General features: G+C 39.1%; 1 protein-coding gene across 19 annotated transcripts in view; it reads left to right on the top strand.

The window, feature by feature from the left end:
• Positions 1-16452, top strand: part of PTPRQ (protein tyrosine phosphatase receptor type Q) — a 219877-nt gene that overhangs the window by 43520 nt on the left and 159905 nt on the right. For all 19 annotated transcript variants that reach the window (XR_012156732.2, XM_073327659.2, XM_073327658.2 and 16 more), the window contains 3 exons: positions 10456-10616; positions 11552-11663; positions 12437-12663. Coding sequence is in view for 18 of the 19 variants with exons in the window: in XM_073327659.2 (XP_073183760.2) it covers positions 10456-10616; positions 11552-11663; positions 12437-12663 (500 nt within the window). In the remaining variant the exon portion in view is untranslated. The remainder of the gene's footprint in view (positions 1-10455; positions 10617-11551; positions 11664-12436; positions 12664-16452) is intronic.

Here is a 16452-nt window from a genome sequence, read left to right as displayed (position 1 = left end):
CAGTGCTTTGCTGTTGTAGCTCACAACCTGGGCTGCTCACAGATAGCAAGCAGGTCATACCCTGAGTGTTTGTGTATAGCTACAATACTGATTCAAAGGAGTACTTATGGCACCTTAGAGACTAACCAATTTACTTGAGCATAAGCTTTCGTGAGCTAGAGCTCACTTCATCGGATGCATAAAGTGTTTTTCCACTTTATGCATCCGATGAAGTGAGCTGTAGCTCACGAAAGCTTATGCTCAAATGAATTGGTTAGTCTCTAAGGTGCCACAAGTACTCCTTTTCTTTTTGTGAATACAGACTAACACGGCTGCTACTCTGAATACTGATCCAGCAACTCTGACCCCAGCAGCCTGTTGGCAACACACCAGCCACACTCTGGCTTCGAGCAGCCTTGATTACTACCTGCAGGGTGACCTCAACACACTCGCAGTCCTGAATTTCCCACAAAACATGTGTTCTGCACTGTCCAGCCCTCTCCTGGACAGTTTAGATTTTATAGGACCATTGTGCTTGTAGGGGGTCAATATCCAACAGCCTGCTACTTTAAATGGAGTTAAACATGACAGTGGATTAGTTTTGATAAAACAATGAAACAATTTTATTTAACTACAAAGAGATTTTAAGCGAGTACAAGGTATTAAAGTCAGAAATGTTTCCAAGAGAAATAAAGATAAAACACTTTCTAGTAGCTAAAAGTTAACAAACTAGACTTGGTTCAAGGTAAAATCCTTACCGTGTGTGTGAGAGAGAGAGAGAGAGAGAGAGAGAGAGAATGCCTGGGGTGTTTTTGCCCCTCACTTTTATTGTCCAGTCACCCTTCAAAATGCTTTTCCTGAGGGTTACCTCCTTAATTCCAGCTATGAGGAAGGAGACATGGAGTCTCATGGTGAAAAAGATTCCGTGTTGTTGTTTGTTAGAATGCAGATGGATCTATTACTGACCCCCTTCATTGCCAAAGAATGGCCAGTTGACCAGTGATTGTCCATTAACTTGGATGACACCTGGCTAGAGGCATCAGTTGTCCTTTTTCTTTGAGAAACAGGTTTACCCCCTCCCCAGACTTGTCTAGTAAACACATTTCAGTCATAATTTCATCTTATGTTCATAAGTTTACATATAGTGTTGCCACACACATTTCACCATGATATTATTGACCAGTCAGTTATTATTCAAATGATACCTCACTAAGCATATTTGGTACAAAGATTATTATAATGGTGTGTATGGTGTGAATACAGCGGTGCATTTGGTCACACTAGGTAAATATCAGTGCACATTTATTCTTGTACAGTATTCTTGTATAACTCATTTTAAACAAATAGAATGTAAGCATTGCCACTCTAGATACTGAGCTTCTGGATGAATTCTGAAATATTTTCATGAGATTTTAGTACGATATCTGAATAGTGCATACAAAGTAGTTTCCTTTTGTTGTGGTCCCAGCTGTGCCTCATCAATACAGCATTAAAACACATCTGAAGGTACAATATCAGAAAACTACTCAAGTAGAGATAATGCCTTTATTTTGGGTACTATAATTATTTAGGCCCAATTATGTAAAGACTTTATGCATGAGCTGAATTTCACTGTCTGGGAGTAGTCACATTGATGTCAATGGGACGTCACTACGTATGAAGTTAAGCAGGTGTGTAAATCTTTGCAGGATTTAGGCCTTTGGTTGTAAACTATTTGGAACAGGGATTGTCTCTTACTATGTATGTACAGCACTTAGCATAATGATGTTTCAATCTTGGTTGAGGCCTTTCGGTTCTACCATAATATAAATAAATAATAATACAAATCTTACCTACACAAGTTTGAACAGGAAAAATATGGTGACATCAAAAGTAAGTCAGCCTGTCACTCCTTTCTCTATAGCTAATTTGCATGCAAATATTTTATTGGTTGTAATGACTGTGATATGAGGGAGACTGAACAAATGTCTAGGGTTCTCATTGGCAGATTACTTAATCTGATCATCAGTGCTCTTTAAAGATTCTGTGGCTGCATGCTAAGTTTGGGCATCAGTGTTTGAAAGGCTCTTGAAAGGCACCAAGGTAAGACTGTCAAGGAACTAAGGTAGGAAGGCAGAGGGATCCCTTAAAGCACAGAGACAGTGAGGCTAACAAATCCGACTTGTAGTAATGCCATGAGGGGGAAATATGGAAAAAAAGTCTCATGAGTCTTTAAAAAACAGTTTGTTAATTATAAATTGTTTACTTTTTGAGTGGTGTCACTAGTGGGTAGAGTTAAGGTTGCTTGGGTGCCTTGACCATGCATTTCTTACCTCAACATTTTTGGATTTCTTTAAGTATAACCTTGACTCTGAATTTCCTGGTTTTCAGGTAATTAAAATATCACTGTAATATTTTATACCCCTAAGGTACTGATAGAAACCTTCAACCTTAACTTCATTTTAACATGATTTATTTTATCTGGGAATATATCTGGTAAGCACTGAGTAGGACACAGGAACAGAAAGTGGCTGTACAGTTACAGAAGTATTTTGCAGAGATAATGATATGCTCAGTCATTGTGACTTGAAGAAAACCTGCCACTGAAGCTAAGAAGTTGTGTGTGTATTGAAAGGTGGATAATGGAGGAGTAGATGGGCGGAAGTATTGATATTGCAAAGACCTAATGCACATGCTTAACTTTATGCACTGTGAGAAATCCCATTGGCTTCAGTAAGACTATGTACAGAGTGTAAAGTTAAGCATGTGCATATATGCAGGATTGGGGCCTCAGACAGGTTCTTTAGGGAAAGAGAGAGGAGTGGGGGAGGGAGAGTTTTCTGAACCTGAGTGTTTGGATTTAATTTGAGAGTTAGGTTAATACTAGGGGGACGGAGGTTTTTATTTTAAGCAGTCCAATTGGGGCATCTCTCATTTTAAGCTGAGCTTTAAGAAATATTGCACATACCTTATTTAAGAGCTTCCCACATAAATACTCCGAAGACAATGATCTTTAATGTTTCTACAAGAACCTGTCAATTTATCACAGATTGTAGAGAAAGATAATGGCCTCAAAGAGGTTTCCTTAATTCAAATCAGATATATCCACACAAATGAAAAATAAATGTCCTTTTCGCACTTTAGAACATGCCACTAGTCAGGAAGCTGCTGAGTTCATCTGTAAAGATGAAAAAACAAAACAAAAACCCGGCCACTGTGAAAACTGCTTTCATTACATGCTAATGGACCATAATGAGATTTCACAAATCATGATAATTTGATTTCTTCTCTTATGACAATATCATGTGATTTGCATTTATATAGCACTTGTCAGGCAAGGATATCTGAGTGCTATTAAGGATAAAATCAAATCAAATTAATGTTTAGTGCTAAAATGGCAGACCCTATATATATATATATATATATATATATATATATATATATATATATATATATATATATATATATATATATATATATATATATATATATATGAACAAATGATAGTTGTGCTAAAATACCAGTTTAATGAAATGGGTTTGGAATTTAGACCCTCCCCCACAAAAAAGCAAATACTCTATGATTGTTTAGCATCAATAGAAAGGGTAATTCTCCACCCTGGGAGTAATAGCAAAAAGTAGTGAGAACAGGCTGAGTCAGAGAGGAGCTGACTGGGGAGAGAAGGCCATGCAGCGTAATACCTGGGTCTGAAGGGCAGAGGGCAAGGTTGGGAAGCAACGTATTGCTGGCGAGGAGGCCATGGCAATGGCTTATAGATAGCCAGGAGTGGCTTACAAACAAAGTTAGGGAGAGTGGTTACAGGCCTTAATGAGACTACATGTGCCAGATAAAAGGATTGGACTCTAGGTGGAGGATTTGCAGGCCAGGGGCAGGAGGGCATCAAGGAGAGGGCTGGTCTGGTGTGAGTATCCCTGGCACTAGGCCTAAGGAGCCCCATCGTAAGACTCCTATAGTGGACTGCCCTTAGGGGTAGGGTGACCACCTTTTCAAAATGCAAAATGGACACATGCAGTGTCCCCTTTCTGTGGCCCTGTCCTCTGCTGTTCTTCTTCCCTCTGAGGCCCCGCGCTCTGGCCAGGCCAGAAGTTGGAGCTGGGCAGTGTTAGGAGCCACCCAGGAAGCCCGGACCTTCCAACTGCCCTGGGAAGGGTGCCAAGGTGCCAGAGAACAGCCTCTGGCCCATGTCCCCACCCCCTGGGGTGCACCGCCCAGGGCAGGTGGAGGGTCCAAGACTCCTCACAGCAGTCTGCACAGCACTTACCACAGCCCAGCTCTGGCTTCTGGTCTGACCAAGAGTGGGGCTCTGGGGGGAAAAGGAGGAGCAGGGGTCATGGCCCACCTCACACCCCTCCTCCCCACTGGGAAGAGGCTGGTATTGTCCCTGAGCCTTGGGCAGGTGTGGAGCAGTGCTGCAGGGAATCCTGGACAAATGCTATCCCAGAATCATTCAGCCTGGGGCCGGGACTTGAACTCTGCATTTCAGGACTGTCACATTCAGTTAGGGACAGGTGGTCACCCTACTTAGGGGCTGAATTGGAGCCTGCTGTGTTGATGATAAGACAGAAAATATTATATTGCCTCTATATAAATCCATGGTACATCCACATCTTGAATACTACATGCAGATGTGGTCATCCCATCTCAAAAAAGATATATTGGAATTGGAAAAGGTTCAGAAAAGGGCAACAAAATGATTAGGGATATGGAACGGCTGCTGTATGAGAGATTAATAAGACGGACTTTTCAGCTTGGAAAAGAGATGACTAAGAGGGGATATGATTGAGGTCTATAAAATCATGACTGGTGTGGAGAAAGTAAATAAGGAAGAAATCATAACACAAGAACTAGGGGCCACCAAATGAAATTAATAAACAGCAGGTTTAAAACAAACAAAAGGAAGTATTTTTTCACACAATTCAAAGTCAATCTGTGGAACTCCTTGCCAGAGGATGTTGTGAAGGCTAAGACTATAACAAGGTTCAGAAAAGAACTAGATAAATTCATGGAGAATAGGTCTATCAATGGCTATTAGCCAGGATGGACAGGGATGGTGTCCCTAGCTTCTGTTTGCCAGAAGCTGGGAATGGGTGACAGGACATGGATCACTTGATGATTACCTGTTGTGTTCATTCCCTCTGGGGCACCTGGCATTGGCCCCTGTTGGAAGACAGGATATTGGGCTAGATGGACCTTTGGTCTGACCCAGTATGGCTGTTCTTATTTTCTTATGTTCTTATCATGTTGTGTTTGTCTTTTAAAGCAGTTTTGCCCCATGATAATTGCAGTGTTTATTTCTGGCAGCTCTAATACAGCAACCTTTAGTTATTCATCAGCCACTGAGAGTGTTTATGGGAACCCACTGAGGGCTAGTGCCAGAAGGGCCTTGTGCTTGGACCATCTACAACACTTGCCTCTGAGCATGTGGTACTCCAGTACCCTACCACCTGTGGGCTGGTGTACCATAGCACTCACAGTGACTCCCTGAGTGGATCAGTTCTGTTACTTTTTGTAGCTTTTGAAAAATACAAATTTTAATCTGTGATTTGATTTTCTAACACACTGTGTCCTGAATCTGTACCTTAGGGCCATGCTTAATTTTATGCACTGTGAGTTGTCCCACTGAAGTTAGTGGGTAAAGTTAAGCATATATGTGTTGGATTCGTGCCCATGATAGTCTTCCCTGTTGCTGTAATCCAGGCAGAGTTTTTAAGGAGAGAAGCTCCAGTCCAGACATATTCCTGATTTTTTCCCCCTTGGGTCACCTTTCGTCCTGTGTACTCTTGATTTAATTATGAGCTCTGAATTAACACACTGCAGAGTATCCGTTGCTCTGCATTTCTCAGTTTTCCATGCGCTAATGAAAAGAACATGATTTTCATAAGTGTGTCCATTGTATTTTTTTTTAGTCCAATAAAAAGGAGTACCTTAAAGCTTCATATTGTTTATGTGATAACAGGAAACTATAGAACCTTTCTGGTTTCTCTCTTGTCCAAATCAGGCTTTCCATTTTGCTATTTTTGGTTTTTTTGGGGAAGTCTACTATGTTTTTTACACAACAGGTTGTAATCTCTTTTTTTGTTCTTTACCAGTGGTTTAGAATAATCATTGGGAACGAATCTGATATTAATTTTACTGTAACTGATTCTAATGCAACCATCTGATAAACTTCCGTATGCTGTATTTAAGTGATATTCCATTTTAATTTTTGAGTATTAAAGCACTAAAATCAAACATTTATTGATAAGAATGTGATAAAAGGCAATCATTTGTATTCAGAGGATCAGCTACAAGGCAATCATGTCTCACAGTAATTATTCATCTGACAGCTGATGGCAGGATATAGTAACTGTCTCATTCTTTATCTCTTTGGCTGTAACAAGCTAGATTGTGATCAGAAAACTGACACAGGAATTTTCACAATTCACAGTTTCAAGGTAGTTCTGATTTATTTGACATACTCCTAATTTTGATTTGATTACTCTTACCTATAAATAATCACTTTTATAATTAATTACTCCTAACTGTTTTTTTCATTTGCACAGTAATATATAAATTGTCCCAGTTTTTTACCCAGATATAGTATGATCTGATAGAAGCCTACCAATAGTAAAAGGGGAAGGTAGAAAGCATTTGACAGCCCTGATCCTGCAAACACTTAAGCATGTGTAGCCCAGATACTCAAAGGGACTTAGGCATGGCAACTCTGATGCAGTGCCTAACTTTTAGGTGACTTGCCACCCAGTGAAATCCATAGCCTTGAGTTAGAAGGCCTAGGCTCCGTATGCAATACATAGGAAGAGTTAGGCACTAAGAATGGGGTCCACAGAAGACAGCACGTTGATCAGGGAGCAGCCTAAGGGTATGTCTACGCTGCAGTTAGACACCTGCAGCTGGCCTGAGCCAGCAGACTTAGGCTTGCAAGGGGGCCAGGAGGTGGGGGAATGCATTGTTTGAGCATCTTGCTGGTGCTTAAGTGTGAGATATGCAACCAGGTGCCTAGACTGAGGCAGCTGTGTGTATGACCACTGGCAAAAACTTAGGCCTGTAGGGATTTTAGGCACTTCCAGGGTTCAGCAGCAGCTAAGCATGGATTTCGAAGGTCTCAGTGATGCCTAAATGTTCATCTTAGGCACCTAATGTGGCAGTTGGATGCCGAAGTCCTTTTGTTTATCTGTCTCATGAGTAACTTTCCACATAAAAGTGGTCTCTTTGAATGCCGTGGAACTACTCACATGGCTAAAAGCTACTCATGTGCCTAAGGGTTTGCAGAATTGGGGCTTCTATTTGGAAAAACAATAAGCCAGGTCATCATCCTAACCTAAACCTCCTATGGATTAATGTAAAAATGTCATAGGTCCATAAAAGCTATTAAATATTTTTCTGACTATGTATAGATTGAACCTTACAAGAAACATAACTGGCAAATGGTTATACAGAACAGAAACAGAACTCTGAAAGCACATATGGAATGTATGTTAGTCAGATTTGTTGGCAGAAACTTTCATATAAGTAACAGGGAAAGTAGGCCAGTAGGTTAAGCCAGTGGATAAAAGAGAAGCAAGCAAAGGTGAATTTGTTTTCACAATCTGTAATTGTGATTGTGAAAATTGTGATTTTCTGCAATCAGTGTTGATTTTCCTTTCAAAGGAAAAACAATCAATCAGATAATTCTTCAAGGTATGGACTTATATTGACATATAGGGAGTTATTTATTCAAGGGCAAATCTAGCCCCTGCTCCATGGCCATGCACAGGTCCTCTGGAGTGTGACCATTGCAGTTTTGTTTTGCAAGGGAAAGGAGAAAAGGCAGGTTGTGTGTATGTGTGGGACAGGGAGGCAGGTGAAGAGTGCATTCTCTCTGTATGAGGGAGTCTAGGTCATGAGTTCTCTTTACATCAGTGTGCAGGGTGTAGGAGTTTAGGGGAAAAAGACAGGATTTGCCATGCGGTAGATCCTCCTGTCCACCACGTTAGTTGGGAGTGTGTAAAATGTCTGCTGAGAAAACTGGAATATCCTCTGTGAAGTGGCTTTGCAACTACTGCATGACCTGGAAAGGGGAGAGTTCCCCTGTCTGCTGTATGCATCTGCCTGGCATTCAACATGTTTAAATGAGTCAGGCACTGGAGTCTAGATTTGGATCATAGAGCACTGCCACATACTCCTTATGAATGCAAAACTGCTGTTGAGTTCTACCCCTTTTTCTAAATCCCATTAGTGTTTAATATGATTTATTTATCAATTACTGAGATTACTACTAGGGCTACATTTGTAAAGAATGCCTTGGAAGCTTTCAGTTAAGGCAACAACACTTTCATTTTCAAATTTGAATTTTAGGGCTAGATTCCATGCTTTTCTCCTAAGATGCCCAGCCCAGAGTGGAGAGCAAAGATGACTTCATGCCATCATTGCACCCTTTGGATTCTGGCTGGGGCAATGGCCAAAACTAACCTTAGGCCACCTCCCCAGGTTGCCTGTGGGCTTTGCAGCGGCCCAGAATCTCTGTAGCACTCCGCACCTACTCCTGCCTCACACCCAGCATGCTCTCTATATGGGGGTTTGTGATGGGGACCAGTTAGTCAGCCCAATCTGTGCTGGACACATGACTCATGTACACTACCACAGGGGTGGAAAGGAGCTCTATTGGGGACCATAATCAATCCCCCTGTCTCTAGTGCAACTGATATTAGTAATAAGGAATTTGTGTGGCTCAGTTGAACACAAACAGAACTTGCAGGTTCTCTGCATACAGGGATCCTATTTGGATTTTCACAAAATACAGGGGGAGGTTTTTGTACCAGATATTGCACTTTGATCCAGTGCCGCCTTGGTCATTACAATACAATAAAATCTACAGCTACAGTCTTTCCAAATGCCTTGCTGTTGAAATGAGAATATACATATCATAGGAGTTTGGGACAGTAGATGATGATGACAAAAGACAGGAGATACGTGAATAGCAAAAGTGATAGTGTGGGAAAATGGTTGGGAGCTCACTGTCCGTAGCATTTTGACCTCCATTTGGAGAAACTATGAGGCAAAGGGGAATGGGTAGAAGGTTCTAGATATTGAGCATGGCAGGAACAAAAGAATAGTTGGGATATGAGCAATACTGCGAGGTCTGGAATGAGCGCTAGGATAGTGGTACATGTGTTAAGGTGCTAGTGAGTGGACTTGCTCTGTGACATATGCAAAGGAGATCTTTCAGTTGAGGATTCTCCAAGATTACAGAATGGAGAGGAGGAGAAATGCAGAGGGATGCACATGGGCGAGAGCACTTCTCTGATCAAGTAGGCGGATGACTCTTTTAATGACCTGCTGAAGAAAACTGACTGATTCAACTTTGAGTCTGAAGGGGGGCAAAGAATGATTTAAATATGAGACAGAGGGAGGAAAAGAAGGAAGGGAGTGAAGGTGAAACGAGATGTCAAGAAGGGAGTGGAGAGGAAGACCCAGGTGTAGTAAAAGAAGAGGGGATGTAGGGAGAAGATACATTTGGATTAAGCATCCAGATTTTGGGGGCTTAACTGAAACAAATAGAACTTCCTGCCATTATTTGGCTCCCCAGTATTTGAGAGATATGAAGAAATATTAACTTTTATGGTAAAAAGCAGAACAAAATGTGAAATATGGCTATTTCAGAGCTCCAGTGACAGTGCTCCTTTTAGGGTTCATTCCAGAAGAGTCATTTAAACAGTCTGATCTTGCAGAGGGAGTAGGTAAATATGTTCTCAGCATATTGCTTCACTATCTATCCATTGTCAGCTTGTGAAAGGTTAAGCCACTTTGCTGGATAAGCCCTTAGCCCTCAATTCAGCAACACATTTAAACACATGCTTACATTCATCCTTATTCAGGAAGCCATGTAGAACTGGCTTGAATTTAACTTTGAGGTTATTAAGCACACGTATAAAGTTAAGCACATGCTTGCTGAATAGAGATTGGGTGCTGAAACATGGTCTTAATGATATGCCATTCATATATTTTAACAATGAACTAGGACAAGAAGCTACTTGGTCTCTGGTGATTTTGGGCCATATCCCACTAAAGTCAATAAGAGTTTTGCTTGAGTGAATACTGTAGGATTGGGCCCTTTGAGCTCTTTAATGATTTTAATAAAATGATAGACCCTAATCATGCTCTCACTGAATTCAGCAGGTGTTCTGCCATTGACTGCAGTGGGGGCAGGATCAGGCCCTTATGTGGTGAGTAAACCAGATATAATTCTAGATGGACATCTTTATAGAATCAGAGAAATGTAGGGCTGAAAGGGACCTCAAGAGGTCATCTAGTCCAGCCCACTGTGCTGAGGCAGGACTAAGTGTATTTAGAACATCCCTGACAGATGTTTGTCTTAAAAACCTTCGATAACAGGGATGTATAATCTTTATGATAGATTGTAATATACTTTTGTTGAAATTAGCTTTACATATCACTTTGTTTGGGTTAATCTGTTCTTAATTTGTAATTTACTTTCAGAACCTGCAAAGCCAGAGGGTCTTAAAGCCTTCAATGTTTCGTCACATTCCTTCTCTCTGAATTGGAGACTACCTTATGGATATGTGGAAAGGTTTCATGTGGCTCTTATTCCTGGTCATGGCTTTGTTACTATCCTAGATCTTGGAGGTGGGGAGTATCGGGTATGTGTTTTTATTGTAGTATTTGGATGGCCAATTTTTGTTTATGCACTGTGCTGATGGGAAAATTCTTTGCAGAACTAACCAACCATGAAGCTTGCTTCTTTAGCTTTTTAACATAGATGAGAATACAAAAGTACTAATGCCAAATTTGTGAGAGCAAATTTCAACATCTGTGGTTTGTTACCTTAACAACAGTTATAATACTTTTTTTTAACGTCTACTATAAACCTACAGCCAGTCATCCAAGAGTTCATGAATAGTTTAACAAAGGAAGGGCAGAGCTATTGAGTAATACAGGCTCATTAATTGTGTACTTGCCAGGAAGATCTAGCCTTAAATCATTAATGCAGGCAACATTTCCCTGTTAAGCCATCAAAAAGAAATAGGAGCACTTTTTGATTCTACTGTCTGAAAAAATATAATAATAATAATGACATTTCTGGTTCTTTTGCTTTTGTTTTTAATTGGAACTGCAGAGACACAGGTATTTTGTATAAATGCTTACTATTAAGGCGTGTGATGTTTATTTCAAAAGATAAGATAGATAGATGTTGGAAACTTGAAAGTTTTTCAGGGATCTTTATAATATTTTTTTATTTCTTCCCTCAGAAGAGCAGGACTTTCTAATGCTTCACATGCACTTAAATATTACCATGATGGTACCCTATGGTAGACAGGTTTTGTTTTTTTTTTACAGAATCAGCTGTACCTAACTGTTAGTTTTGTTGTTTTTTAATATTGTATGTTATTCAAGTCTTGTAGTGGGTAACTTAAATACAATTACAAAATGCTATATTGCAGCAAACATAAGTGATGTAGTGTTTTTTTGCTGTAATGTGTGTTATGTCATGTCACCTTATATAATGTTTAAAACTGTATTTTCTGTTTGTACTTATCTTGGCAAAAGACTTATATGGATTAATTTGATATTTTAGGCTGATTTTTCTAGAGTTACTCCTGGAACAACATATAATGTGACAGTTTCTTCAGTTTCTTCTTCAGCATACAGTTCACCAGTCAGTAGAACAGTGACAACTAATGTAACCTGTGAGTTAATTATGAGTTAATTATGACTTATCAAATTTTGCACATTCCTGGTAAATAATTGCTTGATTTACTGCTTAAAATATGTACAATATTTCTTTATAGGTTACAATCAGTAATGGGTTTGAACCTGGTAGTGCTATTTTTGCATGAAAATATTAGACAGTTATTCGTTATCTTTAAACCATCATCATTTATATCTGCTGAGTGGTCTAGAAGAAAATTGAAGTTCCTCTAAAAATTTTTTTAAGGAGAATCTGGTTATGATTGAAAGTTTTATTAATCCTAATGGATAGTTATGGAAGTGTTTGCTCTTATTTGTATATTATGTATTTTATACATTTCAAACTAGACATACAGACATCTTCATTTAATATGATTTCTTTAAAAAAATATACCAGTAGCAAACTCATTTTCTAAAACAGTGGCACAGATTTCTATGTAGTTTTAGGTGAAGAATCCTGAAACTGAGCAAGCTATAAAAATAGCTCTTAAAATTGGCAAAATGTCTGGCATCAAACTCTATTTTGTCTGTGAAGATTTTGAGCATTCCATTTTTTACATTCTTATAAAAGAATGTTCTTGGTGTTCCAAAAAAGCATTTAATCAGCTTTTGAAACAATGTTCGAGGGAGAAAAAAGCTTCATATTTACGAGCATATTAGTCTTCAGGCACTTCAGAAGTCTATGCTGAAAAATGGTTTGTTTGTATGCATTAACTGTGAAGATATATGAATTGTTATCTGATCATTTAGTTCAAGAATGTTCTTTTTGCAGATCCAGGACCCCCAGTGTTCCTTGCCGGTGAAAAAGTAGGATCTGCAGGAATTCTGCTCTCTTGGAATGTACCGCCACATCCAAATGGGAGGATTGTATCCTATATTGTTAAATATAAGGAGGTCTGCCCATGGATGCAAACAACTTATACCCAAGTAACAACAAAACCAGATAGTTTGGAAGTTCTTCTCACCAATCTTAACCCTGGAACAACTTATGAAATTAAGGTAACAATATTAATGACGTAGCTTTTGTACTTTGAATTCTGGGTGTTTTGTACAGTATCTGAGATTAAAGTAAAATAATAGGAAACTATTTTAGGCACATATAGTACTCTCCTAACCAGCCTACTAATTACTTGTTAAGTTGTGTAGTAAAACACACTGCCCAGTTCTTTTTATTTACTACAGTACTTCTCTTTAATTAAAATAATTTTCATCTCAAAGTGCACTAAAATGTGATTTCTTCTTTTAATGTCCTGTTTGACATAACATATTATGTGGCACAGTAACTCGGAGGCAAATTTTCAAAAGTATCTAAGTGACTTGGGGAAAGAGCTGTGTGGAGGACAGAAATTCTGTTTTGTAAGGATTTTGAGGTTTAAAAATCTGGCTTTGTTCTGAATCAGAACAACCCCCAAAACTTCTGAATTCTCCACAGAGGAAAATTTAAAAATAAAAATTGTTTTGGGTTGTTGAAAATGTTTTGTTTTGACAAAAATCAAAACACATACTTTCAATTTTTACTTTAAAAAATATATTATGATAAATATAAAATGTACATAATACAAAATAAAATATTTCAAAATGAAAAATCGAAATGCTTCCTTCTGAAAATGTTGTAATATGACATTGTTGGCACTTGTTTTTTTCCGGTTGTCTTTCAAAACAATATTCTGACAAAATTGACCTGATGGAACATGGCTCTGTCAAAATTTCTCTTACAGAGAGAAGTCCCATTTTCAAAAGTGACTAAGGCACTGAATTTCACTGGGACTCAGGCTCCTAAGTCTGTTGGGTTCTTTTGAAAACTTTACTCCAATTTCTTTCAGCCATAATGATTTACTTCGTGATATATTCCAAAATGGAAGTTAACTTCATTACTTTTCCATTTTCTTGCTGTTAAAATTGTGTGCTTGCTTTCTGAATTTGTGCTGATAATCAATAAATGCATTTCCATAGGTACAGTATAAGCAGGCTGAGTGTATTGAGATCAGGTATTCTTTTGATTTTGATATATATTTTCAAAAAATCTTCTTTAACATCTGAATAATGAATGACTAGAGGTGAAATGGCCAGAAATTATATACAATTCCCTTGCCAACATTTGTGGCAAGAGGAAAATGCTCATTTTTGTGAGGACCTGGGCAGGACGCTTTTTTGAGAGAATGAGAAGTTAGATTTGTATGCCTCCATGTGTTGCAATTTCATGCAGCCCAAGGGCTGTATAAAAATCATATAATTTCAGGTTGTGAGTAACACAGTGCAAAAATTTCCTTTCAGAATTTGTACTTGCACATTATACAGTAAAAAATTGAAATATGGCTTATTTAATTATGCCTAGCATTGTGTGAAAGCTCCTTGTTGTGAATCTTAGTAGTGATGACAATATGGATAAAAGTCAGTCTATGTGTGGCTACAGAAAAGTGTACCCTTTGATCTCTAACTCTCCCTCAGCTGTAAAGCAAAAGTTTAGCTATTAATAGAGAATATACCATTTGCTTAGGCCCTAACCAGGGAAAACTGCCCTGACAAAGTTGAGCAGGTAGGGGTAGAGTTTCAATATAAAATTCCAAATAGCATAATAATTTTAGTCTGTTCTATTCATTATAATTATTACAGTTCTTGCACATTTCATTTCCTACTTCCTACATGTATCTTTCCTAAGAAAATTGCAAAATGCTATTTTTTTCTTCCCCCCCCTTGAGCTTTAATGGTCCTATCTTCTACTTCAGTGGTTCTCAATATTTTTGGGCTCAGGACCCATTTGTAAATGTTTACAGCTTGTTGTGACCCAGTAAATAGTCTGGGGGTGGAGGCTTTCGCGTGGTTTTGGTCAGATCCTCCCCCCGCAGGGGGCTTGGATCCTGCCCGGTACTCACCCCACGGTGGTGGCTCCTACAGCTCCTGTGCTGTGGGGTTGGCTGGGTTTGGCTTTTTGCTCCCGGCGTGGCAAATTCCGGGGTGGCAGTGCTGCTCAAGTTTGGCCCTGCCCCCGTGATGGGACCAAATTTGTGTGACTGGAGTTGTGACCTGGCTCATGGGGTTGCAGAGCCACTCACTCAAATTTGGCCTACCCGTACTCCCATCATCATGATGGCTGGGCTATACCTGAGTGGTGCTGGGACCAGAGGTTGCAGTGCCTGGAGCAGAGAGGTGAACCCAGCCAACCCTGTGGGACAGGAGCCACAGGAACTGCCACACGACCCTTTGAAACATTCTAGTGACCCAATTTTGGGTTCTGACCCGTGGGTTGAGAAACTCTGGTCTACTCTACGGGTCAAATTTTGCCCTCTTATGCACGTGAGCAGTTCCCATGGACATTGTGAGTTCCCTAGATGTTCATCTGATAACAGCATTTGATTCATTATACTTGCATGTTACTCGTTAAAGTGAGCTGTGGGTCTCCAACTGCAACTGTGTAGTGGGGCCCACAACACTGACTCTTTTTCCATACTCTGGTAAAATGGCAGTGACTAGTTGATGGTCACACCCTTTCTAAAGGCCATTAGATCTTTGATAGGTTACTGATGGGTCTTCTGAATGATTGACCCACTAGCAGCCTCACAAACGAAAGGGCCAACCATGTGGGGGAATTTCCACTTTCTCACTTGTGTGGCCAACTAGATGTTTTACTCACCATCCTCCTCTTAATTGATATGGTGTGATTCAGGTGATTTGGTTCATCATAGAGTCTGTCATGTCATTTACGAGCAAGTTCTGAAGTCACCTGTTTGTAAATTATTTTATGATTTCCTTGTACATGGTTTTGTCCCCTTACTGAATTTCTCTTTGTTACTGCAGTATGGGCAGTTTAATGGAATTGCTGCTATGTTACGCAGCTGTATTTATGTTTTCCTTTCTTTTTCAATAGGATGGGTCTTAATTTTCTTTTTCTTTTCTTTTTCTTTTTTTTTTTTACCTGTAAAAGAAAACTTTTTTAGGCAATGGAAGTCAAATTAATATCTAGTAGACAAATAAATTAGGAGGCACAGGATCATACAATTGTTATACCAAATCAGACCAAAGGCTGATTGGTGTGTTTCTCTAGTTATTTATACGTTATCATGGTATATGAGCAACCATCGTTGTTGTATCTTGGTTCTGACAATGGCCAATATTGGACGGTGTAAAACAGTCATAATGGATAATTAGAGAATAATATGCCTACAGGAAAGTTTCTTTCTAGAACTTAGTAGTTATCTTATGTCCCAAAGCATAAGGATAAATAATATCCCTTAAAAATGTTCATCCTAACTAGTTTATCTAGGGATGATAACTATGTGATACCCATAGGATTTTAATCCTTTGATGCTCTTTTCTATAATATCTTATGGCAATGAGTTCCACATCTTAACTATGCATTGTGTATACATTTACTTGTACACATCAGTTTTTAATTTGTTGTCTTTCAAGTTAATTGGATGTCCCGTTTTTCTTGTATAATGAAACAGAATATAGAGGTGTGCATAGCTGACCTCTTTACTATTCAAAATGTTATATACTTCTGTCATAGCATCTCAGTTGTTTTCTCTCTAAACTAAAAAGTCCTAATCTTTTTACTCTGTCCTCATATGGAAGTCTTTCCATGCCTCTAATTGTATTTAGTGTCCTTCCTGGACCCTTTTTATTCTTGCTATACTCTTTTTGACATGAGGTGACCAAAACTGAACACAGTATTTAAGGTGAGTACATACCATACATTTATATAACAACATTATATGTTCAGTACTGTTCTCTTTCCCTGTCTTAATATAGCCTATTGTCTACCCACCTGCCCAGCTATCCACAAAGGTG

This window comes from Lepidochelys kempii, chromosome 1 (genome assembly GCF_965140285.1).
Source record: "Lepidochelys kempii isolate rLepKem1 chromosome 1, rLepKem1.hap1, whole genome shotgun sequence".
Lineage (NCBI taxonomy): Eukaryota > Metazoa > Chordata > Testudines > Cheloniidae > Lepidochelys > Lepidochelys kempii.
This window is presented reverse-complemented; position numbering and strand designations above follow the sequence as displayed.